The sequence below is a fragment of the Suncus etruscus genome, chromosome 2 (genome assembly GCF_024139225.1).
Source record: "Suncus etruscus isolate mSunEtr1 chromosome 2, mSunEtr1.pri.cur, whole genome shotgun sequence".
NCBI lineage: Eukaryota > Metazoa > Chordata > Mammalia > Eulipotyphla > Soricidae > Suncus > Suncus etruscus.
Genome location: NC_064849.1, coordinates 19,052,936 through 19,079,373, shown reverse-complemented (window position 1 = coordinate 19,079,373; position 26,438 = coordinate 19,052,936). Strand labels below are relative to the sequence as shown.

The window sequence follows — 26,438 nt, the reverse complement described above, 5'->3', positions numbered from 1 at the left end:
AAAGCCACAGCCCTGATGTCCTGGGTGGGAGGTGGTGACAGTTGGAGCACACAACAGTTCTTCAGGACAGCCGGAAATAAAGGCTTAATCCACTTCCGTAGATGGGATGGTTTGGGACTCCCAGCAGGACTAAAGGAGAAGAATCCATGTCCCAGAAAGCAGGAATATAGGGTGGATACCTGAAGGAGCACAGAAAGGATGTGGGGCTCTGAGAAGGCTGTGAAGTGGGGGTGTCTCCTGAAAGCCCTCTGTCTCCTCACTGGAAAGGAGAGCAAGAATGAAGCTGGGAAAATAAAGGAGGCACAGACTCCAAGAGTGCCCCTCCCAGGACCCCTGTTCTGGCCCCACCCCAAAGAGAAGTGAAGAGAATTCTGGGAAGGCAAAGTCAGTGATACTTCCCTGAACAGGTTTACAAAATTGTATATTTAATATGTCCACTCTAAAGGTGCAAAGTGTGCTCTGTCTATCCAAACACATGAGCGCAAATGAATCTGCTTGCTTTCTTGCTAGACTCTGGTGTTCACACTAATAAACAACTATTTGGGACCAGAGTAATAGCTCAGTGGGTAGGGTGAGTGCTTGCACATGACCAACATGGTTCAATCCCTGACACCCCATATGGTTCCCCTGAACCACCAGGAGTGATACTGCCAGGTGTAACCCAAAAAGCAAAACAAAAAGAACTGTCTTTAAGATGGAGGCAGGCTAAGAAGGAGGGAGGGAACACTCCTAGTGGCCCTTAGTACTCAAGGGGGGGTGCTAGGAAGTTCTCCCAGTCACATGGGCTCTTACTACCAACTTTCAGAAGGCTTCTGCTCTCTGGTCCATTCTAGTTTCTTCCCTGTAATGGTTAAATGTGGGTGAATCTGAGTCAGTTTTGCATGTTGTGCTAACTTGGTACCTTTTTCTTAACATGAGTCCTTTTAAAAAAATGCTTCCCGGGGCCAGAGAGATAGCATGGAGGTAGGGTGTTTGCCTTGCATGCAGAAGGATGGTGGTTGGAATTCCGGCATCCCGTATGGTTCCCCGAGCCTGCCAGGAGCGATTTCTGAGCATATAGCCAGGAGTAGCCCCTGAGCACTGCCGAGTGTGACCCAAAAACAAACAAACAAAAAATGCTTCCCAGAGCCGAAGTCATGGCACAGGTGTTAGGGCCTTTGCATTCCACGCGCTAACCTAGGATGGACCCGTGCTAACCTATGATGCCCTGGCATCCCATATGGTCCTCCAAGTCAGGAGCGCTTTCTGAGCACATAGCCAGGAGTAACCACTGAGCGTCACTGGGTGTGGCCTCAAAACAAAACAAAACAAAATGCTTCCCAGGGCCACAGAGATAGTACAGAAGTTACATCTCTTGCCTTGCAATCTGCTAACCTTCATCCATTCCTGGTTATCACATATGGTTCCCAGATCTCTGCTCGGAGGGATTCCTAGCCAGAAGTAAGCCCTGAGCACCTCCAGGCATGCTGCCACAAAATAAATAAAGTAAACCAAGATTTGTGAATTAAAATCCCTCAGGGCTGGCATGCAATGGCTTCAAATAGCTTCAAACAGTGTAGTCTTGTCTACACTGTGGCATGGATGGGCTGCCCTAAGGAACCGAAGAGAATTCCCTTGCTGCTGGATGGTCATCTCCGCTTCCATGCTCTTCCCAATCTTGAGCTCCAGACACCTTTGCCAATGCCTCTGGAAAGGTCCTGGACACAGTGGATAATGATCCACATTGGCCAAGTCAAGCTGCAGAACAAGGAGCATGGGATTGAGGGATAGAGGCAAGGTCAAGTTCAATTTCCCTGGTCATCAGAGGAGCTACAGCTCCCGGAATGGGGCCTGACCAAGTTGACTGGTCAAGGCTGAGTTTGAAGCAGCTTTTCTGTGATAGCTGTGGGGAGAAAACTCCAAAGTACTGAGACTGCCTCAGAGAGTTCAGACCCTGAAACACTCACATGCCAGAAGTGGACCCCACCCCTCATCCCCCCATGCCATAAGTTGCAATCAACAAAGCACACGGATAAGTATTTGAGTGCTTACACCCAACACCCTGACCCCCAGACATCCCCAAATAATAACACAGAGAAGTGGGGGGCTTTATAAGAAAAAAGAACTCCTTTGCAAGAAGTTATTCTCCACTGGGCAGACTAACCCTGCCTTTTCCAGTTGACATTGCTTTTATCCAATAAGGCTTTTACTACTGGGAATAGATTGTCTCTGCTATCTTTTCTTTAGTAGCATGCACCCGCACTCACACACACACACACACACACACACACACACACACACACACACACACACACGTACATTTGTCTATTTATCTGCGCAGAATCCAGCAAATATCATAAGTTAAGCTATGTAGAAACATCTGTACCTTCAGCCAAGTGTATAACAAACCTCCCACACAGGGTAATTGTTTCTAATGCTTTCTTCTAATCTACAGTGGGTTTTCTCTTGGTCTCCCCACTGTACTTGCTGACTAAGAAATGCCTTTCGGTTTGTCAACAGATCATTTTCTGTTCATTGTTTCTGCCATTTTCCCTGCAGCAGAGAGAATAAGCGTTTGCCTGATGCGAAGTGGTTTTGTCTTATACTATTATGCAAGAAAGTTTAAAAGTGCTTTGCAAATATTTATCATTGCTTAGGGAAATAGCAAAAGAGTACTGAGGGGGGAGTAGCACATAACTTTAATCATCACAGGGGGAGAATTAGAGGGGGTTGCTTTCATGTTCTGCACACTTCATTACTTCAATTCCTTGCAAACCTTGAGGATTTTTCATTCAAGACACTAATCCCTGTCACCACAAAGTGAGTACGTAGGTCTTTAGTTCTGGTCTTGTTTTCTAGTGGGGTCTCAGGGTGGGAAGATGGAGGTTGGGAGGTCAAAGCTGCATATTTGAGTTGATTCCCCCTGCAAATCGATATGATTTGAAGTTTCCTTTCAGAAAATCTTGTGTGAGCCACTTGATCATGCTGGAAGCTTAGTTGCTTTAAAACTTAGATCTGAAACCAGAGAGGTAGTAGAATGGTTATGGCACTTGCCTTGCATGCTGCTCACTCTGGCTCATTTCCTGACACTGTATATGGTCCCCCCAAGCTCTGCCAGGAGTGATACCTGAATGCCATGGTAGGAGTATGCCCTGAGCACAGCTGGCTCAAAAAAGAAAACAAAGGGGGCCACTCAGAGCAGTAGCCCAGTGGGGAGGGCATTTGCCCTGCATGTGGCTGACCTGGATTCAATCCTTAGCATTTCCCTACAGTCCCCCAAGTCCACCAGGAGTAATTTCTTAGCATAACCCTTGAGTACCGCTGGGTATAGCCATCCCCCCAAAAATGAATAATAAAACTAGATCTGACAGAGACCAAAAAAGCTCAATGGGTCGAACACATGCAGGAGTCCCAGGTTTTATCCAAGGGATAAAACCCATGGCAACACATGGCCCCTTGACACATCATATTCCCTGAGTACTGTAAGATGTGACCCCAAACAAACAGATCCCAAAGCTAGACCTGATAATGCAGGCATCCAGGTAGACAGACAAACTTAAAGGCATGACAACCCATAGGACACTAGTAAATGGACAGTGCTGGGTCAGCCCAATCTAGCACCCTGATCCCTGGAGAGAGAGCCAACAGGTCAGGCCCCATGCCCAGGGCTGTGACAAGGCTGCAATGAGGAGGTCCCTAAGATCCTGGACCCCAGACCCAGCATTGGAGAAGCTCAGGCCAAACAGCTCTCTGTGCCTGTGATCTCAGAGTTCACACTCTTCACTGCCTCAGATCCGACCCATGGTTAAGCCAGCTTGAGAGCCCCTACACCCCATCCCAGGATCGCCATTCAGTGTGTATGACTCTTGCAACCTCAAGACTCCCGTGTGCTCTTCTAGCCCTGATGCTGACCTGTCCTGACTCTTTCCATTCCCCTGATAACACAAACAGTCCCTAACCCAGTCAGCATCTGCCTGGTCATCGGCCCTTGGAAGATGCTCCCCATCCCCATCCCTACATCCATGGGACTCCTAAAGGGGGAGCAGAGTGGAGACCACAGGCGTAGCCCCACCACGAGCACTTTCATAGAACCTTGTCACAGGGCTTCTCACCTTGTTTTTGGTTTTTGTTTTGGGGCCATTCCTAACAGTTCTTAGGGTTTACTCCTGGATCTGCACTGAGGAACCACTCTTGGCTGAACTCAGGGGACCATATGGGATACCATATGGGTCAGCCACTTGCAAGGCAAGCACCCTGTCTGCTGTACTAGGCTCAACTTCCCACATTGTGCCAAGGCGCTTGGCATAGTGCCAGGGAACTGGCTCTGGCATTTTTCGGTTCATCCATCACATTTGCAAGATGCCAGTTACCCATCAGTGTGGCACTCCAGCCTGACCTCCTGCCATCACTCTGTGGAGACCCTAGCTCAGCCCCTGACACAGCCTGGCCCTAAAGTGGAGGTGGGTAGGTTTGAATCTTTGTTAAGTGGGGTCAGAGAGATAGCACAGTGGTGTTTGCCTTGCAAGCAGCCAACCCAGGACCTAAGGTGGTTGGTTCGAATCCCAGCGTCCCATATGGTCCCCCGTGCCTGCCAGGGGCTATTTCTGAGCAGATAACCAGGAGTAACCCCTGAGCACTGCTGGGTGTGCCCCCCCCCCCAAAAAAAAAAGAATCTTTGTTAAGAAAAGTCTAGACTAGGAAGGACCAGCATGAGCCTGTCTGAGGCTCCATTCCAGGCTTGGCAACTGAGAAGCTTTGGGAACCAGCTTCTTCCTTCCCCTCAGGCTCACAGAGGTCACCCCAGGCACAGCCAGCTCTCAGAGACCATTCCTTAGCGGCAAGAACTCACACGGGTGAGTTTGACCAGCAGAGGGCATCAGCCAGAAGCACCTCCTGCCAACCCCATTCAGTGAGGCCATGGCCAATGGCATCTGCCATCAGCAAGACTAAGGATCCCAATGGGCCAGAAGGAGGCAGCCTCAAGATAAGCCGCGACCCAAGACACCGGTAGAAATTGGCCTGGAGGGGGACCTTCACAGGGCCCTATCTGTGGTCCCCACACAGTCTCAGGAAGGGCTTCCTCCCATCTTCCACTCCCCCATAACCTCTTCCTTTGATATGTGAAAGTCCACTGGATAGTTACCCACACACACACTCTTAGTCAGCCAAGTATCACCAGGAATGGCCCTAGGGACCCCACAAAAAGTGACAGTGTAAAAAATTTTGCATCCAATACAACTAAGAAGCTGGGCACATGGAGTATCGGGCAACTGGATCAGCATAGACATGATCATGGGGAGGTAGAGACCAGAACTAGAGAATACATTGCATGGGTTAGAAAGGCCGGGAGCTTGGACTGTGTGGGGCACCCTTTGTGGGGTCCCAGAAATCCCCAGGACTCTCTACAGACAGAGACTCTGAGGCTCAGTCCTGCTCCAGCTGCCTCCCCAATTTGAGGAAGTGCTGAGCTGTACCCCAGAGATTCAACCCTTACTTTCTCAGCACTCCACACACATGCATGCATGCCTATGTATGCATATACATGTGCTCACACACAGGTGCACATGTATGTAGTTGGTGTGTCACTTGCCATGGTCACCTGTAGTGACCCCAGACACCATCTGGGCTCAAAGCAAGGCTAGTGCTCTCAGGTCCACCCTCAATTCCCTCCTCCTGCTCCAAAATGCTCAGGTGACAGACAGCTGTCACTGTTTTGTGTGTGTGTGTTTGTGTGTGTGTGTGTGTGTGTGTGTGTGTGTGTGTGTGTGTGTGTGTGTGTGTAGAAATACTTTGGTCATGAAACCAAATCCCTCCCAGTCTGCCCACAGCTGTTTCTTGTATCACCTACAGAAAGGCTTTCACCTGCATTCAAGGCCTGCCTGTCACACAAGGGAAACTGTGCCTCAATGGGCCACCTGCTGAGCTAGCTTCTTTCAGGCTACAATGGGTTTTTGGGCAAGGGGGGCAGTGGCCATGAGTTGCTATACAGGGGCCTAGACATTGCCTGCCCTTCTCCTAAGGCCTGTCCTTTCCACGCCAGGCATCCCCATGCATGGCCCGGCCAGCACATGGTTCCTTGTCCCCCACAGGCCTGGCTGATGCCTCAGAGAGCACCTGGGTCCAGCCATTGGAAGCAGCTTGGAATCCAGGTCTTCTCAGCACATTGGGCAGATGCCTCACCCATGGGGCTCCCTTAACTCTCCCAGAAGGAACCTGAGAAGCCTGTTAGGAGGGGATCCTAGGGTCCCATGTCATCCTAGAGACCCAAGTAGTGTCTCAGGGCCATCTTCCCCAAGTACAAGGACCCCAACTGGGAGTGGAAGGAGGTGTGAGCTGGGCAGGGAAATGCTCAGCAGACCAAACTGACTGCAGAAAAGTGATTCAGGGTCTGCCCACCCCACAGGCACCCAATTTAGGCTTCCCCCGGGGAAGAAGGGCAGGAAACTTGAGGTCATGGGGTGGGAGAACCATGGGGTGGGGGAAGAGGGACCTGGACCATCATGAGATACTCAGCAGACACCTGCACCCACCCAGGGAAATCAAGACCAGTGTGCCACCTCAGCACCTGTGCCCCTGTTCACTTGTTGGGGTACAAGGGAGCATTGTAATGCAATATAACCTCCTAACCTCCTAACCTTTTCCCACAGAGGCATGCGCAGGGTTCCCTTCTAGAAACTCTCAATCCAGGGTGTTGAGTGTCTGACATCCAGTGACTGAGTGGAGAAAACCCTGGGCAGAAAACACCACCATGGGGAGGGCGACAGGTCATACCCCATCAGCCCTGGGGGATCCATTCAAAACAGGAGGAAAGGCAGGGGTTCCCCTTGTCTTGGTGGTGCTGAGGCCTAGACACTCCCATAACTCCAATTCTCCAACCCTAACGCAGAACCTGAGTATGGATAAGGGACAAGCACAACAGCAAGGCAGAGAGCAGCCAGTCCCCAAGTCAGGCTGGGGTATGACTGCTGGTGGAACTTGGCACCAATGAGGTGTTCTAGGGATGCCCCCAGAACAGAACTAGACAGAACTTTGAGGCAAGAGAAGCGGTGAATGCAGAACACGGCCTAGGCACGGGCTCAGCCAAGCTCAGCAGGAAGACTCCTCTAGGGCACCATGGGGTCATGGGCCTGAGTTTCCCCCCACCCCCCCCGCCCCCAAACCCCAAGGGACCTCGTTAGTGCATGAAGAGACTGAAGAAGCAGTGAGAGAGCGGCTTTATTGAGCAGAACAAGCAGAGAGAACAGGAAGAGGCTTGACAGTCCAGCGTGGTGACTTTGGGGTCCCCAACGTCTCCCCATGCCTGCCTGGGGTACAGCCTCCCCCTGCTCTGGGCCCCTCCAAAGTGAGGCAGAGCAAGGCTCAGGCTGCACAGGCCGGGAAGGCAGACAGCATCCAGGGCAGGCCTGTGCCTGGCCATCAGCGTGGGGCACTTGTGCGTGTGTGGTGATGTATGCGCATGCCTGATGACATCTGTGTGTGCATGATGACATATGCTTGTGCGTGCAAGAAGGGCAGCTCGGCTCACCACACGGAACACTTGTGGACCGGGTTCATGGGAGAGTCCTTGGGGCAGTGGAAGGCCCGGCCAAACTCTTCGAACTGGGACACGCTGCCCAGCACCCTGTGAGGAGACACAGTGTGAGGGTCTCCTCCAGCTCAGCATTTGCAAGGGACCCAGTGTGCCGCCCCTGGAGGCGGTGGTACCTGTAGTGTTCCGGGGCATGCTTGTCCGTCAGCACCTGCAGGTAGATGGACTGCGACCGCCGCTTGATGCACCAGTTCTGAGCCCAAGATGTGGGTGAAGGAGGAAATGAGGCATCCACTAACCAAGCCCAAACCCTCCAACCTGAGACCTTAATTCCCTGATGGAGCCAGGCTGGAGGCTAGGCACCCCACCCCACCCCATAGGCAGCCCCCGCCGCCCACCTGGGCGAAGGCAATGAAGAAGAGCTGGTTGTGGGTGTACTTGAGTCGGTGCAGAGGGTGTTCCGGGCCATGCTCCCGCACCCACTTCTGATAAGCCTGCAATCGCAGAGCAGGAAGCTGGGGCACTCCCAGTGGAGACCCAACTCTATACCTACTCAGCCCCCCCTTGTTCTGAGACCCCAGTTTCTGCCTTCCTCATCATGGGGGAAGTTAACATCAGGCAGGTACCACCCACTCCAGGCAGCCCTCCCTCCTCTCCCAAAGTTGAAGGCCTGAGAGTTCCTCCTTTCCTTGTGGGCCCCAGACCAGAGTTCAGCAAGGCAGGGAAAAAGAAGCGAGTCAAGTTGGCAACTAAGAACCCCCAGTATCCCCCACCCCCCCGGGATGGAGGTGAGGCAGAGCCACTCACATAGTAGGCCAGCTTGAGGCCGCCCATGTCTGCGATGTTCTCCCCCAGTGTGTGCTTTCCACTCACCTGCCGGAGGGAAGAGGCCCGACATGGGCTGACCAGCCACACAGGATTGAGCAGCCCTCATAAAGCTAGCCACCCCACATGGGACCGACCACCCTAAGGCCCTGACTACCCACACCTCCCTTCCTTTTGCAGGAGGAGCAGTGGGCCCCCAGCTCTTTGTGAATCATGTATGTGCCGCTTGTATATGGTCCTGCCCCATCCCGTGTGATGGGGTTTACGCTCCTGGCCGCGTCTGGCTGGCCTGCAGAGCAGTGAGGGGCCGCACCCGCTGGTTGTAGACGGTAAAGTTGTCATAGAGGTGGACAATGCATTCGGCCTTGCGCAGGAAGCGGTGATATGAGGCCTCAGTCCACCAGTGCAGTAGGTTGCCCGAGCGGTCATACTGGCCCCCTGTGGGCAGTGTCAGGGCAGGCATCACTGGCCATTCTGCAGAGCCTAAGGCCAAGTACAAGTCCTCCCCCGTGCCACCCCAGAGTGGGACCGAGGAGCCCAGAGTCCCAGTTCATCCCCTCCCTGATCCCTACACCCCCCTTGGATCACCCCCAAGTCTCACCCCAATCATCATAGCCGTGGGTCAGCTCATGCCCAATGATGGTGCCAATGCCTCCGAAGTTCAAAGACCTGGTCCAGGCAAGAGGTGTCAGACCCCAGCCTAACCCACTGAAAAGGGCTGCCAGGCCAGGAGACGCCCTGTGCCTTGGCCCTGTGAAAGCTGAGGGTATTTCGAGAAGAGCCCAAGACAGGGCTGGGTCAAGGTTGGAGGGAGACGGAGGGGAAACTGAGGCAGTCCACATGGGACTTGGCCTTTTTCCTCATTCCTAGCATTGCTCCACTCTTGAAACACCCTAAGACCCTAAGAAACCCTCCAGTCAGGTCAGAGGGAACCCAGAGCATTTAAAAGGGAAAAAAAACCACTTTTTTTTTTAAGTAGCCTAGGGTGTCCTGCGCCCTCTATAGGCAATTCCAACACCCACAGCCTCCCCATAGGCATGCTTCAGTCTGGACTCACTGCGGAAAGTCGGGGTCATACAGCGTGGGCTGCAGAATTCCCGCGGGGAACACTGCGGGGAAGGCATGGTCAGCACTAGGCCCGCCACACCAGGCCCTGTCCCTGGAAGCGCCCCTTACCCATCTGGTTCTTGTTGGGCAGGTAGTAGGCATTGAGGGCCTGTGGGGGCAGCAGCCACCTGGGGTGGGAGCCAAGGGTCAGTTGAGGGGTCCACCCATCTTCCACCCTCTTTTGAGCAGCTTCTCCATTGAGGGTCACCTGGTGGTGGGGCCTAGGGCTATGTCTTCATCTTCCCCAGGAGGGACTCCTCCCTGCCAACCTTTCCCATGAATGGCCCTGGCCCTGCTTACCCCACCTGCCTCCTGGTCCCGGAGGTCATGCACCCCACTGTAGCCCCCCACTTCTGGGCCTGGCACCTACGTGGATTTGTCCACCTCCTGGCGAATCTTCTTGACCGACAGCTGGATGCTGAAACGAATGCTGTTCAAGATGTTCTTGAAGTAAGTTTTCTCATTGACCTCAAACTGCAAGAGGGGCAGCGCTGGTGGGGGGCCAGGGCCAAGGGCGTAGGAAAGGGCAGGTCAAGGTGGTGTTGGGTGGGGCCAGGGGCGGAACCATGGATGGTATGGGCCTGGTCATGACTGATCAGGGTGGGGCCATGACTGGTCTGGGCAGGACCTTAGCAAGACCAAGGGCAGGCTCAGGGGCAGGGCTGGATGGGGCATAGTGGCCAGGGCGGGGGTGGGGGGGGGAAGCCAGGACACCCCTCCCAGAGTCACACCCTCCTCCCACTATGGCTCCGCCTCTGCTCTTCCCCTGGGTTGGAGCCCAGACAGAGGCCTGACGAAGCCTGGCCCTTGAGGTACACCCCACCTCATACTCCTTGTCCACAGCTTCAGGTTTGAGCAGGAGGTCAGGGTAGCCCACCATAACCATCATGTACTGGAGCTGCAGATTAGAAGAAACAAGGCCTTAGGGGCAGCCCCACCCAGGCTGGGTCCCAGGCAGGGGGCAAATGCAGGCTGGCAGATGCCGTGCCGGTTTGTCTCTTGTGCCCTGAGCACCCATGACAGAGCAATGCCCAGAAGTCATGGGACCAGCAGGGACAGGAATCCTCCTGACCTTGGCCCGAGCGGCTGCCTTAGTCTCAGCATCCATCCAGTCCAGCTCCTCCAGGCGCTGGCCCAAGATGTACTTAATGTCCTCCACAAGCTGCTGTACCTGCAAGCCCAGCATGGGAGATCTTAGCTCCTGTCTGGCACCAGGAGTGAGGAGTGCTTCCTAATTACTCAGTTTCAAAGGAGGCCCGGAGGGGTGATCCCCACCCTGAAACTCAACCAAAAGGGAGCAAGGTCGAGAGAAAGATGGGAGAACTCCATACTGTTGGATCAGAACTGCGAGGAGGAAGAGGAGGAGGAGGAAAAGGAGGAGGAAGAAGAGGAGAAGGAAAAGAAGAAGAAGGAGGAGGAGGAGGAAGAGAAGGAGGCTGGAGCTTCAGAGAGTAAAATCCCAAATTGCACCCAGGGCCCTGGTGGTGGTGATGGGGAATATGTGAATTTCCGTGTTCAGAAAACTCAGGGCCATGCACAGGTTTCATGCCCAGCTCAGCACCCTCACCCCTTCCCCACATCCAGGCCTCCTGACCTTGGCTTTGCTGGCCGCTGAGAAGTGCTCATGGACAAACAGGGCACCTAGCGCCATGCCAAAGTGGCGGTTGGCCTGACCCAGGCAGATCCGGGCCAGCTCCTGAGGCTTGTCACCACCCTCCATCTCGCGGGCCAGCTCGTGCAGCGCCTCCCGAAAGGGTGGAGAGAGGTGCTCGCTCAGGACCACCACCACGCGCCACACCAGATAATTATGCAGGATCCTGAGGGCAGGGGGAGCACTGAGTTGGACAGGCTCAAGGGCATAGACCCCCCCACCCTGACCTGGGGCACTGCCCACTTCAGCCAGCCTGGGGCTGGACCTGGCATCCATTCAGAGAGAGGGTCACTCAAAGAGGGGCAGAGGCAGAGCCTAGCATTACTTGAGCCCCGAGAACAAGAACATAGTACATGGCTCTGACCAATGAGAAGAGGGCTTGGAGCTGCCAAGCCACTGACCAGCTTCATTTCTGACTTGCTAAGGGAGTGAATAGGGAAAAGGTTGTGTTCCTCCCAGCGCTGCTTTCAGAAACCTCTACCCCTTCCCCCGGTGGCATCCTTAAGGTGAAAAGTCACTTTGTGTATCTAGACTGCATCTTGCCCCAATCTCCACAGAACGACTGGCATTTCAGACAGAGCAAAGCTGTGCCCCAGTGTGACTCCCGGGGGATCCAGGGCTTCCCCCCAAAGCCAAGGGACCCAATGCTGGGCTAGGCTGTCCTACCTGTGGGGTGTGGAGCGAATGAGCTGGGACACTTGCTGCATGTAGTCTGTGGCGAGCAGCACTACCTCTTCCTCCTCTGAGAAGTTCTCCTGGAAGATCTGGTCCAGCAACCACTTCCACTGCAGCTATGGGGCAGGGAGCCATCCCAGAGAAACGAAGCAGGTAGAGACAGACACCGCACGGAGAGGATAGAAAGGGCCTCGCCCAACTCTGGGAGCAGAGACCACTGCCCGTGCCCCCATCACCAGGAGTGGGCCCCACTCACATGTGGGGTGATCTTCTGCAGCTGGCCCAGGGTCACCTTGTTGTACGTGGAGCTGACATCTCGCCGGAGGTCATCATACTCCGACACGGTGATCTGGGGACCACAGAGCTGATTCCTGTACTCCCAGCCCCTCTACCCGCCACCCACTTGTGGCAATGCCCCTGCCTGATGCCCAGCTCACATTGGCCAGACGCTGTTCCAGCTGCAGAATCTCCTGGGCCTTCTGCTCCACTGCATCTGCACCCAGCAGCCTGAGCAGACGCTCCATGAACACTCGGTAAGCTGCCAGGATCTGTACCAGGGCAGGAACAGGCCAGCTGTGTCCTGTGTCCCCTATGCCCCTGTGTCCTCTATCCAGACCCCGGCTATCTCCAATCTCCATCCCAGACCCCCATACCTTCTCGCTCTCCTCATCCTGTGCCAAGTACAGGGTCCTCTCTGGCAGGGTAAGCCCGTCCTGGTCAATCTGAAGTGAGAGGGCACCCAGAGATGAGAGATTAGGGGGTTGCGTGCCACATCTGGAGTCAGGAAAACAAGGTACATTCCTGACTTCCTCTGCCACAGGCCCCAAAGGCAGGGGGCATAAGCCACTTCTCTCCCTCTGGGCACCTAGCCTGGAGATATCAAAGAGAATCCTCATCCTTCTTTCAGTTGCTAGCCTTCGCTTGCCCCTCAGGTGAGAGGCCCTGATGGGTGCAGTGGCAGTTGCGGTGGGCACCCCTACTGGCACGCGGGCACCCGAGGGGTGCTCTACGAAGCTGCTCCACAGCCCACTAGGGAGGAACCCGCCTCCCTAGTGCTCCCACCAGCCTGCCAGAGGGCTGGGAAAAAAATTGCGGCTCCCTGGGCACCGCTAAACACCGCAATTACTCGAGGGGAAATTACTTGCGAGCTCCGCGCCCCTCCTCTCTTGGCACCGGGACGCGAGACGCGGTGCGGGGGAGAAGATAGGGGGGAGCACAGGAGCTGGATAAAGGGTGAGGGAGCACTCACGCGGATGACGTAGCGCGAGGAATTGGTGTCGTCCAGGCTGACGGTGAGCGAGAAGAGGGCGGCGGCGCTGTACACCCCCTGCGCCTTATACAGCAGCCGGTTGAGGTCCCAGCGCTCCGCCGCCGCCGCCCCGGGCCGCTCCGGCTCGCCGCCCAGGTCCCAGCCGCCGCAGTCCTCGATAACCTCGAGCATGGGCCCGGGTCCGAGCCGCTCGATCTCGCGCATATCGAGGCAGGAGCGGAAAAAGGCGCGCACCTTGCGCTGCGCCGCGCCCCCCGGGCCGCCCCCGGGCCGTGCCAACAGTCGTCGCAGGCGCTCCTCGTTCTGCTCGCCGATGGCCGCGATGGTGCCATAGGTGAGCTTGTCGTCGGGGATGGCGTGGCGCCGCAGCCAGCCCCCGCACGCGAAGGAGTAGAAGTCCTGGCACGGGTCGATGCTGGCGTCCAGGTTGGCAGCCAAGAAGCGGGCGGCGCGCGCAAAGGCCTTGCGCTCCGGGCACCCCTCGGGGCACGCGCCGCCGCCGCCCGCCGTGCCCGGGCCCAGGTACTTGAGCACCAGCATAGCAGCCAGGATGGCACAGAGCCCCGCCGCGAACACCAGCCCCGACAGCAGGCACACCTCGCGCCGGTTCCAGCGCGGCAATCCGGCCCGGGCACTCGGGGTGCTGCGCGCAGCGCCCAGGGGGAAGCCGGGGGGTAGCGAGGCCCCGCGCGCGCCCCCCGTGCCGCAACGGCTCACGTACTTGACCTCTTGGAATTCGTCGTAGTGCGCCGTCATGGAAAAGGGGGCCTCCATGGTGCCGCTACCCAGCCGGGCTCGCTCCCCTACAGAGCGCGCCGGACCCCCGCGCTCCTAGGCGGCTTCTGCATGGTCGTCGGGCCGGGCAGCGGCTGCGGGAAGAAGAAAAGGGGATGCCAGCTCAGGAGGAAGCGGGGCCCGAAGAGGCACCACGACGACTGGAGGGGTGCAGATGCAGAAACCACCACCACCACCACCAGCGCGCACGCGGGGTGCCTGTGGCCTTGCACCATTTGTGTAGGAGGAAAGCGAAGGTTTGGTACCTCTGTGCGCGCACGTTCTGTGGCTCCTGCTTCTAGGTCCTTCTCCCAGCACAGGGCTGGCCCGGGGTTCAAAGATGCTTTGGCACCCCAAAAGGCGCGCGCGCCCCGTACCTGGTGCGTCGCAGACCCTCGGAGAAGCCGCTTCGCTTTTTTGCCTTTCTTGTGCGCGTCCTGCTACAGCCTAGGCCAGGTGGAGGAAGGAGAAAGGAGGCTGGATGCAGGAGGTGCGAACCGGGGTGCGCCTATATGCCCATCCTATTCACACAACCCCCCCAACCCAACCACCCCCCAAAAAATAAAGCCTCCTTCAGCTCCCCACCCTGGAATGAGATGCGCAAAAAAGCAGTGACAGACTCAAACTTTGTCCTCGCGGGTGTCCGCAGGGCCACCACCCAGTTCCATCATCTATCTCCTTTGTTTAACGGCCAGACTGCCCTCCATCCCCTTTTTCACCCGCACTTGGGCGCACACCTCCGGACCCCCCAGAAAAAGCTGGGGGGGGTGGAAAAGGAAACCCGACGGCCCTAAAAACCTACATGCGGGCCGACACCCCACTATCTCTACCCCCCGCAAACACCCCCATCTCCCCGCCCCGGGCTATGCTAGGGTTCAACAGGTTCTCCCGGCACCCAAACTTGGGCGAAGTTTCACCCTGGGCGTGGAGCAAGCCGGCCCCTCGCGCCACGAGCCTGGTGGGCCTCCAAGCTCCGGAGAGAGCGCCTCCCGCAACGGGCCACCGCGGAGCCGGAGCACCGAGCCCCGGAGTCGCGGGGACGCAGACAAAGCCCGAAGGTTCCGCGCAGCGGCAGCGTTGGCGTGGGCGAGAGGGAGGCTGGCTAGCCGGCTAGCGGGGCGCGGACTTGGGGAGCCACTTACCCGGCCCAGGGGAGCCCGGCGGAGCGCGCGCGTGCCGAGCGGGTCGGGTCCGAGCCGGGCCCGGAGCGGCACAGGGCGGCCGGCCGCGCTCTCCGTGCGCCCGCCGCCGCCTCTGCTGCCGCCTCTGCCGCCCGCCGGCCCCGAGGGAGGGAGGGGGTGCGCCGCCGGCTCCACCCTCCTCCGCCCGCCTCCCGCACCCCTCCTTCTCGCAGCTCCATCCCCGCTACCTGGCAAGCTCGGGGGGCGGGGACGGCGGCGGCGGGATCACGCACCCGGGCGGGGAGAAGGGGTTTGGAGAGGGTTCGCGCTGCCTCGGGGTTCTCTGGAGTTCGGGTTCAGGCGCGCCCCGCAGAAAAAGGATCGGGGTTTTTGGCTACTCCCTGGAAGAGATGCGCGCAAATCCCCCTTGAAGCTGCCTCCCAAAAACTCCCCCGAAAGGATAAGGAGCAGCTGGAGATGTGGGTGCGCTCGGGTCAGCCCCGAGGAACCGAGGAGTTGGAGTATTATTGCCCACCAGGGATGACTCCCCGAAAGGATGATGGGGTGCCCTGTGGCATCGAGCCAGGAGCAGAGCCCGACGCTACCAGGGGGCTGGGCTGGGCGGCCTCTGTAGATCCTTCTGCGCCCACCCCAACCAGGGGTTCAGGTCGCCATGTTCCTTCCTCCTTCCCAAGGGGAGATGACAGTCGTGGGGGCGGGGAGGGGGGACAGGTAAGACCCTCAGAATTGAGAGTACCCCCTCCTTTAGCCCTGCCTGGAACGCTTAGCACACAGTAGACGCCCCTGTCTAGCCGGGGCTGTTGGAGCGCAGCCTTGGGGACGCCTGTGCACAGGCCCAGGAGGGGACTCTCCCGTTAACCACCTTCCCCCTCTAGTTCTCTCACCAGTGTACCCCCAAGCCTGACCTGTGGGGGTCACAGGGAACTCGGGCACCCAGGATGAGAAATCCTTTCTGGAATCAGCTCTCTTGGTCCTGCAGTCTCCAGCCCTACCGCCTCTCCCCAGCAAGGGGCGCCATACTCAGATGCTGGCACTCCCAGACTTACTGGATCCAGCGGGGGATGGGGGTCGGGGTGAGGGCTTGGCCGAACATTTGAGGAGCCCCCTCTGATCAGAACCCTCGGGGCTCCCTAGGGGCGGTTATGTCCTCATGCTGCCTGACCTGTGAATCCATCTCTGCCCTGGGAGTCCCCCCCCCCCCACTCTGAGCCCTCCAGCCTGACCGGTGCCTTCCTGATGGGAAGGTGAAATTGGTGGAATGATATGAAATGTGGTAGTTCCAGAGGGGGAGGGCAGGGCAGGGCAAAGCGGTTCTTTGTGCTTTTAATCTGCATTTCCCCCTCAACGTTGTTCCATCTCCAGGAGGATAATTTTCCAGCCTTTTCAGGCCCTGATTGGTATCATTTCTCCGGCTATGACAGCTTTTATTTTCCCTGAAATGAATGCCGTGAAATTTCCAAGAAATATCAAAATGGATATTGTCTCCGGGAGCTGGGCTCTTCCGACAGAAAGCACAAAGGCAGGCGTACTTCCCTGGGGACCCACTGCTGAGCCCCCCTCCCAGGGTACCCACTGCAGGACTCAGGCCTTTAGCCCCTCCCTGACTGCCATCCTACTCCCCACCAGCCAGTCAGTGCTCTGCTCAATGTTTTTCAGCTTCCCCACTCCAGGACAGAACCTCTGTCAGCCTTCTGGGAGAAACCAACCCCACCCCCCACATGCTTCCAGGCTGGCGACCCCAGACCTGAATGAACTGGGGACCAGGTCACCAAGAGACCCAACCCTGCCCAAAGATGTGACATGGCATCCTGCGTTGTCAAGGTGACCTTTGAGTGATGAGCAAGAGAATATCAAGACAGGGCCAAGCTCTGAGCCCAGAGGATGTAGGGTTGAGTGGGAGTCTTGTCCAGGGCAACCTTAGAGAAAAGAAGGGGTGCAAAGGGCAGAGCTGATGGGTCTGGGATCCCAGTCTCTTGTCCAGCCCATCTTGAGGGGGAGGGTGTCACTGATCTGGGGGGGGGGAGCTCAGACCAGCACAAACCCCTAGTCCTGCCCTGGCTTGTCCCTATGACTCATATTCCGGCAGCTTTACAAGTGAGGTGTAAATGCGGGGGTGGGGGTGGGGGAGGCACAGCAAAGCTAGCCTTGTTTCTAGGCTCTGGGCAAGTATAGGGCCAGGTTGGACCCCTCTGTTGTGCCCCAACCCAGCCCTGATCTGGGAGATGCCCCTCACCCAGCCTCCAACCTGTTTGTTCCCCATCATTCACAGGACTGTGAGCTCTTGTAGGCCCTGGAACCCCCCAAACACACACACACACACACACACACACACACACACACACACACACACTACTTTCGGTCCACAGCCTCCCTACTCTTCCCATCTATTATTCACGGCACAAAATGGATTTTTAATTTGAGAAATGAAATGGCTCTCCCAAGTGGCCAGGGTGGCAAGACTGGGGGGAGGATAGTGTAGGGGACGCTTTCACTTTGCTGACTCAACTACTGCTGGAAAAATGGGGGTGCCTCAGCAGATTAGGGACTCAGAAGCCCAAAGCCAGTTAGTAGCCCCTGCCTCAAAGCCTGTTGTGCCCCAGTGCTGAGTGAGTGGATGAGGGGTGAGTGAGGAGTAGCCTTTCAGCCCTACTAAAGCTCTCAAAAGTGGGGAGATATGGGCCCGGAGAGATAGCACAGCGCCTTGCAAGCAGCTGATCCAGGACCAAAGATGGTTGGTTCGAATCCCGGTGTCCCATATGGTCCCCCGTGCCTGCCAGGAGCTATTTCTGAGCAGACAGCCAGGAGTAACCCCTGAGCACCGCTGGGTGTGGCCCAAAAACAAAACAAAAAAAAAAGTGGGGAGATATGAGGGAACTGAGTGGGGTATGACCTGCCCTCCCCTGGCTCTCTGATACACTGTTCTGGCTCACCTCCCCAAATTTCCTGGCTCCTGGGAGCTGGCCTCAGGAGCGACCCTGGGTAATCACCAGTTGAACCTCTCAGCATATCGTGGCACTGGGATAGATAGTGCCCCATGCTGGCCTGGGTCCCACCATTCTTCATCACTCCTCCTGAAAGCACCCCACACTGCAGAGACCCAAATGCAATGGGTGTTTGCCCTTCTCTGACTCCTCACCCTGTAACTTCATGTCTCAGAACTGCTGCTCACCCATATCCAGGACCTGAATCTGTCCTTCCAATACCAGGGGTCCCTTCTCCTATTCTCCCACACCCTCTCTCTAGGGCCTATGGCCTGGGGTGACCTGGGGGATTCGCCCCTTCTGTTCTATACTGCCCCCATCAGCTGGGAGCTCATAGCCCTGACCTCCAACTCTTCCGGCACCTGGAAGAAGATTCTTCTTCTTCTCTCACACAAGCATCTCAAATGTAGAGCCAGGTTGGACCCCTCTGCTGTTCCCCCACCCAGCCCTGCTCTGAGAGATGCCCAGAGCACCCAGGGTTCAAGTGTTTGTTCAGGTGCCAGTTGTAAAATAAAATCCCCACATGTTGTGATATTATCCCACACACCATATCTTCCCCATATCTTCACCCCAGGTGAAAGGGTCTGATGCAGGTAGCATAATGGTGAAGAATTAATAAATTAAGCTAGTCAGGAGAGAATCATAGAGTCAGTCTGCTTTTCGCCTTGAGGTCTCTCAGAGCGCAAAGCCAAAACTGCTCTTTCTTTATAAAACCAATTCACCAGGAGACGGAAGGTCAAATGATCCAAGGGTTTAAATAAAAGAGTAAGATGGGACATTCCTTTGTTTTGGGTTGTTAATAGCTAGATGTCATCTTACACTGTGTCACACATGTGTACATACCACACACGTGTGGCACATACATCACACAAACCACATATCTATAGTGCATACACCTCCCAAACATGCACATATACCACTCTCAAGGATGTACATACTACACAGATATACATGCCACCCTCACCTACAATCACAGCCTGTGCATATGCATACATGCCACACACATGAGCACATTACACACGTGTTCCCAAACCACACCACACACTCACATATGTACACACCTACCACCATACTCACTCATAAACATAGGAGAAGGAACTTCTAGTCAGCCTGTTCTGTCCTGACCTCCCAGTGCAGTTGGGGCCCCCAATTGCCAGTCAGGTGCAGGAGTAGTGGTTCCCATAAGAGACTGCAGCCTCACACCCCTTGAGGCCATTTGGTTCCATTTCTCCTCACCCCAGGCCAAGGCCTGCCCCTAAGGCTGGGCCTCCCAATACCGCCCTGACCCTGTGCTTGCAGACACCCCAGCTGGCTGTTGTGTTGCTCAGACACCTCCAGGGCTCAGCTAAATTCCTTGCTTCCAGCTTGTGAGGCTCAGCCTCCATCCTGCCTGAGCTCCCATGAGGTCCTCTGGTCTCACTAGGGAACTCTGTGCCTCCTCTCTGGCTCATACCCACTATAATCCCACTCCAGCTTCTGAGGCCACCTTAGCATCTCGGACCTCCTGTAGCCTTTCCTGTCCCCACCCTACTCCACACTTCTGGGATTCAACCCCACTCTGGGCCTGAATGCTCATCTCAGCCTTGGTTCTTTAATCAGTCTCCATGTCCAGGGGCCCCTGGGAGTCCCCATGTTGAGGGAGCCTGAGGAGGCCTCCTTCCTTCACAGGATACCCCTAAATGCTCCACCAGAGCTGACTGGGCTGTCCTCACCCCAATCTAGAAGGCTCCCAGCAGCAGTAGAACCCCATGAGAGCATGTGGAACACCCCCAAATACAGGCTTTGCCATGTTCCTCTGACTTACCACACACTACAGGGGCTCCCAGGTCTCACCAAACACATGAGGACCTGCAGGAGAGCAAGAAGAGGTTCCAGCTCCTGCTCCCCAGAACCATGAGATCTCACCTCACCTCAGAGGCCTCCATGAGGCTGGATGTTCCTCAAGTCCAGCACAGCCAGGCCTGGGGTCAGTGTGCAAGAGAGGACAGCTCTGGCTCACATTCAGAAGGCAACAGAAGATGGGGGTGAGCAAAGTGCAACTGAGCATGACCTCAGCCTAGGAATGATGTTGGGGTGCTGAGTCGAGGGGTCAGGACAAGCGTCCAGACCAGTTTTGCCCAGGCCCTTAGAAGAGTGGACTCTATACCCCCATCTCAGCCTCCACCACCACCAGCCCTTCCTGGAGACCCATGGAACACATTTCTCCCTGACCTGCTTCATCCTGGCTTGTGTCCCCCCACCTGGCATTCTCACCTTCACTCCTCAGCTCTGGAGCAAAGCGTCCTATTGCCCAGCCTGAGTTCCGAGAGGTGGGGCGGCAGCCCCTTCATGGACTCTGCAGTTCAGTTCTGCTGTGAGTCATGTGGGTGGTTGGGGGCTGTGTTAGGAGGTTCGCATGACCCACTGCCTGGAACTGAGGGTGGAGGCTTGGGCAGGGTAAGCCCCCCCCAAAGCTCATTGGACCCCAGAGGCTTCCCCGGCTGTGGTCCCCTCCTCCCCACACCCCACCTACTCTCCACCATCATTTCAAGAGATTGGCGCAGAGGGGATCGTTAGCTAATTAAAGCTGAAGCCAGTAATTGTCCCCTGTAGGAGAGGGGGGGCAGGGGGTGAGGGCACTCCAGACCGAGTGTGGGTAGGATGTTTTATGGGGGCATCCTCGGTAGGAGTGGGGGGCAGGGCAGAAGCCCTGCATTTGCTGACAAGAGGCCTGGCTGCTTTGGGGTTGGAACAATTCTCATCAATTCCAGGACTTCCAACAACACAGCTTTCTTCTCTGTAATCCTTTGGGGGGTGGGGGCGGGGGGAGCTGCGCTGTCCTTTGCAGGGCGCTGCTGCCACCGGCGCTCAGTGCCTCAGCCACCCTCGCTGCTGGTGGCAGAATGGGGTTTTTTATGTTGTCAACTGGCAGTGTCTGTCCTGAATCAGATGAACCAGAGGGGCCACCCGCAGTCCCCAAAGGCCACTCACAACACTGACTGGGCTCATGGCAGCCCCATGCTCTGCAAAGCCAGCCATGGCATCCCCTTTCCTCCACCTCCACCCCCCCAAATATACTCATGTCTAGCTCCCTGGCATGTCCGGAATCGGTATAACTCACCTGCAAGCCAGAGAAACTCTGCTGTTTTCTCCCCTTTTATTTTGGAGGGGGGTGTGTGTGTCACACCTGGCGATGCTCTTGGCTCTGCGCTCGGAAATCACTCTTGGCATGCTCAGGGGACCATATGGGATGCCGGGATTCGAACCACCGTTTGTCCTGGATTAGCTGCGTCCAAGGCAAACGCCCTATCATTGTGCAATCTCTCAGACCCCTTTCTGTTTTCTTCTTCTTCTTCTTCTTCGTCTTCTGCTTCTTCTTCGTCTGCTTCTTCTTCTTCTTGTTCTTCTTGTTCTTCTGCTGCTTCTTCTTCTTCTTCTTTTTGATTTTTGGGTCACACTTGGCAGCTCTCAGGGGTTACTCCTGGCTCTATGCTCAGAAATCATTCCTGTCAGGTTCAGGGGACCATATGGGATGCCGGAATTCAAACCACCTACATTCTGCATGCAAGGTGAATGCCTTGCCTCCATGCTATCTCTACGGCCCCCCTGTTTTCTTCTTAATGTGGTACCAGGGAGGGAATCTAGAGTCCCACATATGTGAGGCAGGTGCTCTCCTGCCAAGCTACATTCCTGTCTAGCCCTAGGAGCTACTTTTGGGGGAATATGGGGTTGGGCCACACCTGATAATGCTTAGGGCTTACTCCTGACTCTGTACTCAGAGATCATTTCAGGCAGAGCTCAGGGGACCATATAGGTTGTCAGGGATTCAACCCAGATCAAGTGTGTGCAAAGCAAATACCTTATCCAATGTTCTATATCTCTAGCCCCTAGAAACTGTTGTGGGTTTGGGATTTTTGTTTGTTTGTTTGTTTGTTTTTAAATTTTTGGGGGTGTTTTGGGTTTTGGGCCACACTCGGTGACTTTCAAGGGTTACTCCTGGCTATGTGCTCAGAAATTGTTCCTGGCTTGGGGGATGCCAGGGGATTGAACAGTGGTCTGTCCTAGGGTTAGCACCACTGCTCCAGCCCCTTGATATTAACTTTTTTAAACACCATGGTTTACAAAGTTGTTGTCCCAGGCATCCAATGTTCCAATACCAATCCCACCACAAGTGTGACCTTCCTTCCACCAGTGTCCTGAGTTTCCCACCCACCTCCACTTGGCAAGCACAAATACCTCATTTTATATTACTTGTTGCAAAAAAACAGCAAGGGAAAAATAGTTCAGTAGAAGAAAATTTGTGAAAATTGTTTTAGCACAATGGGGCTATTAAAATCTTCGAGGGTTTACAGAACTAGTTGTTGCTAGTTGTTGTGCATTCTGTGTTATTGTTTTTGTTAATTAAGATTAGTGGGCTTCCATGCTACTTTCCCACCTAATTTGCTGTGTTCCTATTCAAATATCAGTATTGTGGAATTTGGAGGCATATGTCCTCACTCTTTAGGACCTCCAGGACCTGTGGAACTGGGATGATTCTCACCTGCACACCTCCTGATGATGCCCCCAGGTCTTCAATCCATAGACAGGTATGCCTGTGAGTTACATCATCTTGGGTTGACATCTCCTCCAAAATCAGTTGTAAAACTGTGAACCTGTGTCATTGTTTACATGGCAGTAGCTGTGGACTATGCCCCTGGAATCAGTTTTTAAAGGATTCAGCTACTAGGCTGGAGAGAGCAGACCAGGAGATAAGGCACTGCTTTCTTTTTTTTTTTTTTAAGGCAAGTAGCAGAAGTAGAATATTTCCCTTCTTTTTTTTTTTAATTTTTTTATTTTGAATTATGAGAACAAAAGATGCAAAGAAAGAGGACAAGGTAAAGTTACAGTGGAAGGACAATCACCCATAACATAATTCTCAGAAGAAGCCCCCTTGCTGATATCTTAACTTTGAACTTTCAGCCAAAGAACGTTAAGATAAAATAAAACAGAATCCATGTGCAATTATTTTGTCCCTCGAGTCCCCAGATTGTAGCACATTATAATATTTCTTAACAGCACACAAGGCAATCTAAAGCCATCAAACTTACGTAACTCCTTTAACATTAGAGGCATAGTATTTTTTACATTTCCATGTACATGAATATTAGCTTAAGTTAACCTCAAATTTTAAGTGGGTGCGTTTTAAGGATTAGAGTCAAAGGAGCACAGTAAAAACGTTGTTAGAGTGGCAATTGTTGTTTGCATAGGCCCACCAAAATATGAGAGGCATGGAAAGGAATAACCTTGGCCTACATACAAAGAGATCCTACCCCTGAAGTTTCCTGGCATAAGACCAGCTCTAGGCTTCAGGCAAGTTATCGTCCGATCCAAGACATTGTCCATAAGGCACTGCTTTCTACCCTCACAGATTCACCCCCAATTTAGTTCCTGAATCCAGAGGCAGGAGTAAGTCTTGAGCACCACTTGGTGTGGTCCCTAAACAAACACAAACCAAAACACACCCCACACACACAATAAAACACCAAAACTTCAAAAAGTGATGGCAAAAAAATTCTTCATTTCAGTAATTTCATTCAAAGTCAAAGTCAAGGGGCTGGAGAGATAGCATAGAGGTAAAGCGTTTGCCTTTCATGCAGAAAGTCATTGGTTTGAATCCCAGCATCCCATATGGTCCCCTGTGCCTGCCAGGTGTGATTTCTGAGCATAGAGCCAGGATTAACCCCTGAGCATTGCTGGGTGTTGACCCAAAAACAAACAAACAAAAAAAGCAAACAAAGTCAAAGTCAATGGCCTGAACTCAACAATCAAAAGACAGAGTGGCAGGATGAACTGAAAAGTAAATAAAGGACTCAAGTATTTAGGGTAGGGCCAGAGAGATAGCACAGCATTAAGGCATTTACCTTGCATGAAGCCAACACCGGACAAACCATGGTTCAAATCCCAGCATCCCATATGTTGCCCCAAGCCTGCCAGAACAATTTCTAAGCTCAGAGCCAGGAGTAACTCCTGGGCGCCGCCGGGTGTGACCCAAAGCCAAAAAAAAAAACAAAGTATTTAGGGTACAGTGAGTTCACCCCATCTGCCATGATGTCTACAGGCCATACAGCTTGGAATTTGTGGTATCTGCAAACAATCTATTCACAGGTGCATATGCACAACCACACCTTGATTTGTATCTGAGAACAAACAGGGAGATGAGAGGACGCAGGGGCCAGAAATCCTGGGACGACTCTATTTCCCACAGAGGCGGTAGTGTTCCACAGCTAAGAATCCTTGTTTGAGGACCAAGAAGATAGTCCAATGGTCAGGAATACCTGCCTTGCAGACAGGAACCTCAGTTTGATCCCTGACACTACCTGGTAGCCCCGAGGCCCAGAGCACTGCTAAACATCCCAGCATAGCTGTGTCAGGGCTGGGGGTGGATTATCCCTGCTGAGCCATCACTACAAGCTTTGTCCTCAGAGTAGGGGCCACTGTTTTCTGCTTTCCTGATCATCCCTTTCTGGCTCTATGAACTCGTAGTACTGGACAGGCCCCTAAAGTTCAAGCCCTTGACTGGAACCTAGGGCTTCCAATAAGAAGGGCAGGCCCTGGGTCTCTGCCTTGGACTGTCCAATGGCAGTCGCTCTTCCTTTCTCCTCAGAGATAATATGTCTGGGCCCTGGGGCTAGGAGATTGATTTATGGTTATTTCCCTGCCATAGACACAAGAACCCCAAGATGAAGTGCCTGGAAATTGAGGCTCCTCTGAGCCTCCTCCCAGAGACCCCAATGAGGGCTTTCCGACCTTTGCAGAGTCTTTGCATGTCTTTTGGAGATGCTTTTCCCCGTGAGCTCTGGCTCACTACATCAGCTGGACAGGTTCCTGCCCCCACTCTGAAGGTGGGGTGACCATTCCACACCTTCATGAGAAAGGCTGTTCTGACACATCCGCGCGCGCGCGCGCACACACACACACACACACACACACACACACACCCCAGAGCTGCCTCCCCCCCATAATGGGCCTTAATCACAACACGCATTAGTGGAGCCTGCTGCCTGCAATTACCGCTTCAATCAGCCACCCACCCACCTCTTGCCCCAGCCTCAGGCCACCTGTGGGGACACCCGAGCCCTCCCTCCAACCCCCCAGCTGCGCAGATGGACAGAGAAGTGACCGTTGCTACCGGGGACTCGGGCAAGGGCTGCCAGAACTGCAGCTCAGGGTCTGGCAATTATTTTAAAAGCCTGTTGGGGGGACCCTTTTCCTCCCTCTCCCTCCTCCCGAGGATCGTTCATACCAGTTCACACACAACTATAGCAATGAGCTGCCCAGGACCCCGAAAAGATGGACCACACTCTCTTTAAGAGGTGGCCCCCATCTGAGCCCAGCCTCTGAATTGGGGGAGCACGCCCAGAGCCTCCACCAACCAGTGGGGAGTACCTCCTTTCCTTGGTACCCCACCCCCATCCTCGACTTGGGGTTAGCTTGAGCTGGGCTGGGGGCCTGAGAAATGGGGGGAAAGAGGCCTGGAGGGAGGAGGCGAGGGGACGCTGTTGTGCTGTGATTCTCTCTAATTGCTGTTTTGCTGAGAGGTAATTAAAATCCCTTTTTATTTCACACGTCAGAGCCCTCAGCCAGCCTGTGGAGAGGGCACAGGGGGAGGCCAGGAGGAGGGGGCAGCTCAGGGCCAGGCCGCCTGGCATGGGGAGGGAAGATGGGGCATCTGAACCCTACCCACCAGGTCTGCTCCGGGTCTGTGCTGGCCACTGGGTGATCTGCAGCTCTCTCCATGCCTGTGGGCTGCTGCTTCCAAAGTAAAAGACTGCAAAAACCCTTCCATCGTGGCAGGCTGGCCAGTGGCCCAGATAGATTGAATGGGTCAACCTGTTCACTGCAGTCCTGCCACCCCTACAGACTCCAAAGAGACCCATGGCACTGCTCTGGCCCCGCTTGGAGTCTGATGAAAGGGCAAAGGCCTTGGCACCCCTGCTCAGGACTCTGCATCAATGCCAAGCTCTCAGGAACCAGGCTCACCTGCTGACAGGTCCTGAGTGAGGTTGGGGAGCTGGGGGAACCTTGTTTTTCTTGTTCATCAGGACCCAGAGATGTTTTCTAGATGCCTGTAGGGTCAGTAGGCTATGGCCAGGAGTAGGTCTCCTTCAGGCTAACTGCAGAGGCCCCAGTGGGCAGGGAAAGTTCATCAAGCAGCATTTTCCTGCTTTGCACCTTCTTGCTCTCTGCTGTTGTCTCTCTTTGCGGACCTGGGATCGCATCGCCCCTTCTTGCTCCCTCCCCTTCTCCATCAGCACCACTAGTTCCTCCGGCTTTGCATCATCATTGTTATGTTGTCTCCAAAATCATCATAATCACCTTCTTCACCACCATTATCATCAGCAGCAATGATAAACATCATCACGATGACCAACAACTTCTTCATCACCATCACTTCTTAGCAGCATCATTATCATTTCCATCATCAGGACCAACATCTTCTTCAACACCATCATCATTATGACTACCAACCCCATCAGCTCAGTTCTTT

At 54.7% G+C, this 26,438-nt stretch overlaps 1 protein-coding gene across 1 annotated transcript; it reads right to left on the bottom strand.

Moving 5' to 3' along the window:
* Positions 1 to 7,176: 7,176 nt before the first annotated feature.
* ECEL1 (endothelin converting enzyme like 1) lies at positions 7,177 to 15,040 on the bottom strand. Its single transcript, XM_049769304.1, has 19 exons — positions 14,952 to 15,040; positions 14,187 to 14,256; positions 13,015 to 13,904; positions 12,419 to 12,487; positions 12,203 to 12,313; positions 12,022 to 12,114; positions 11,757 to 11,881; positions 11,034 to 11,256; positions 10,512 to 10,610; positions 10,263 to 10,337; positions 9,810 to 9,913; positions 9,509 to 9,567; positions 9,390 to 9,441; positions 8,934 to 9,001; positions 8,646 to 8,770; positions 8,315 to 8,380; positions 7,906 to 8,001; positions 7,684 to 7,760; positions 7,177 to 7,600 (listed from the first exon to the last, which is right to left on the bottom strand). The coding sequence occupies exons 3-19, from the start codon at positions 13,807 to 13,809 to the stop codon at positions 7,501 to 7,503; spliced, it is 2,337 nt and encodes a 778-aa protein (XP_049625261.1). The 5' UTR covers positions 13,810 to 13,904; positions 14,187 to 14,256; positions 14,952 to 15,040; the 3' UTR covers positions 7,177 to 7,500.
* Positions 15,041 to 26,438: the final 11,398 nt, after the last annotated feature.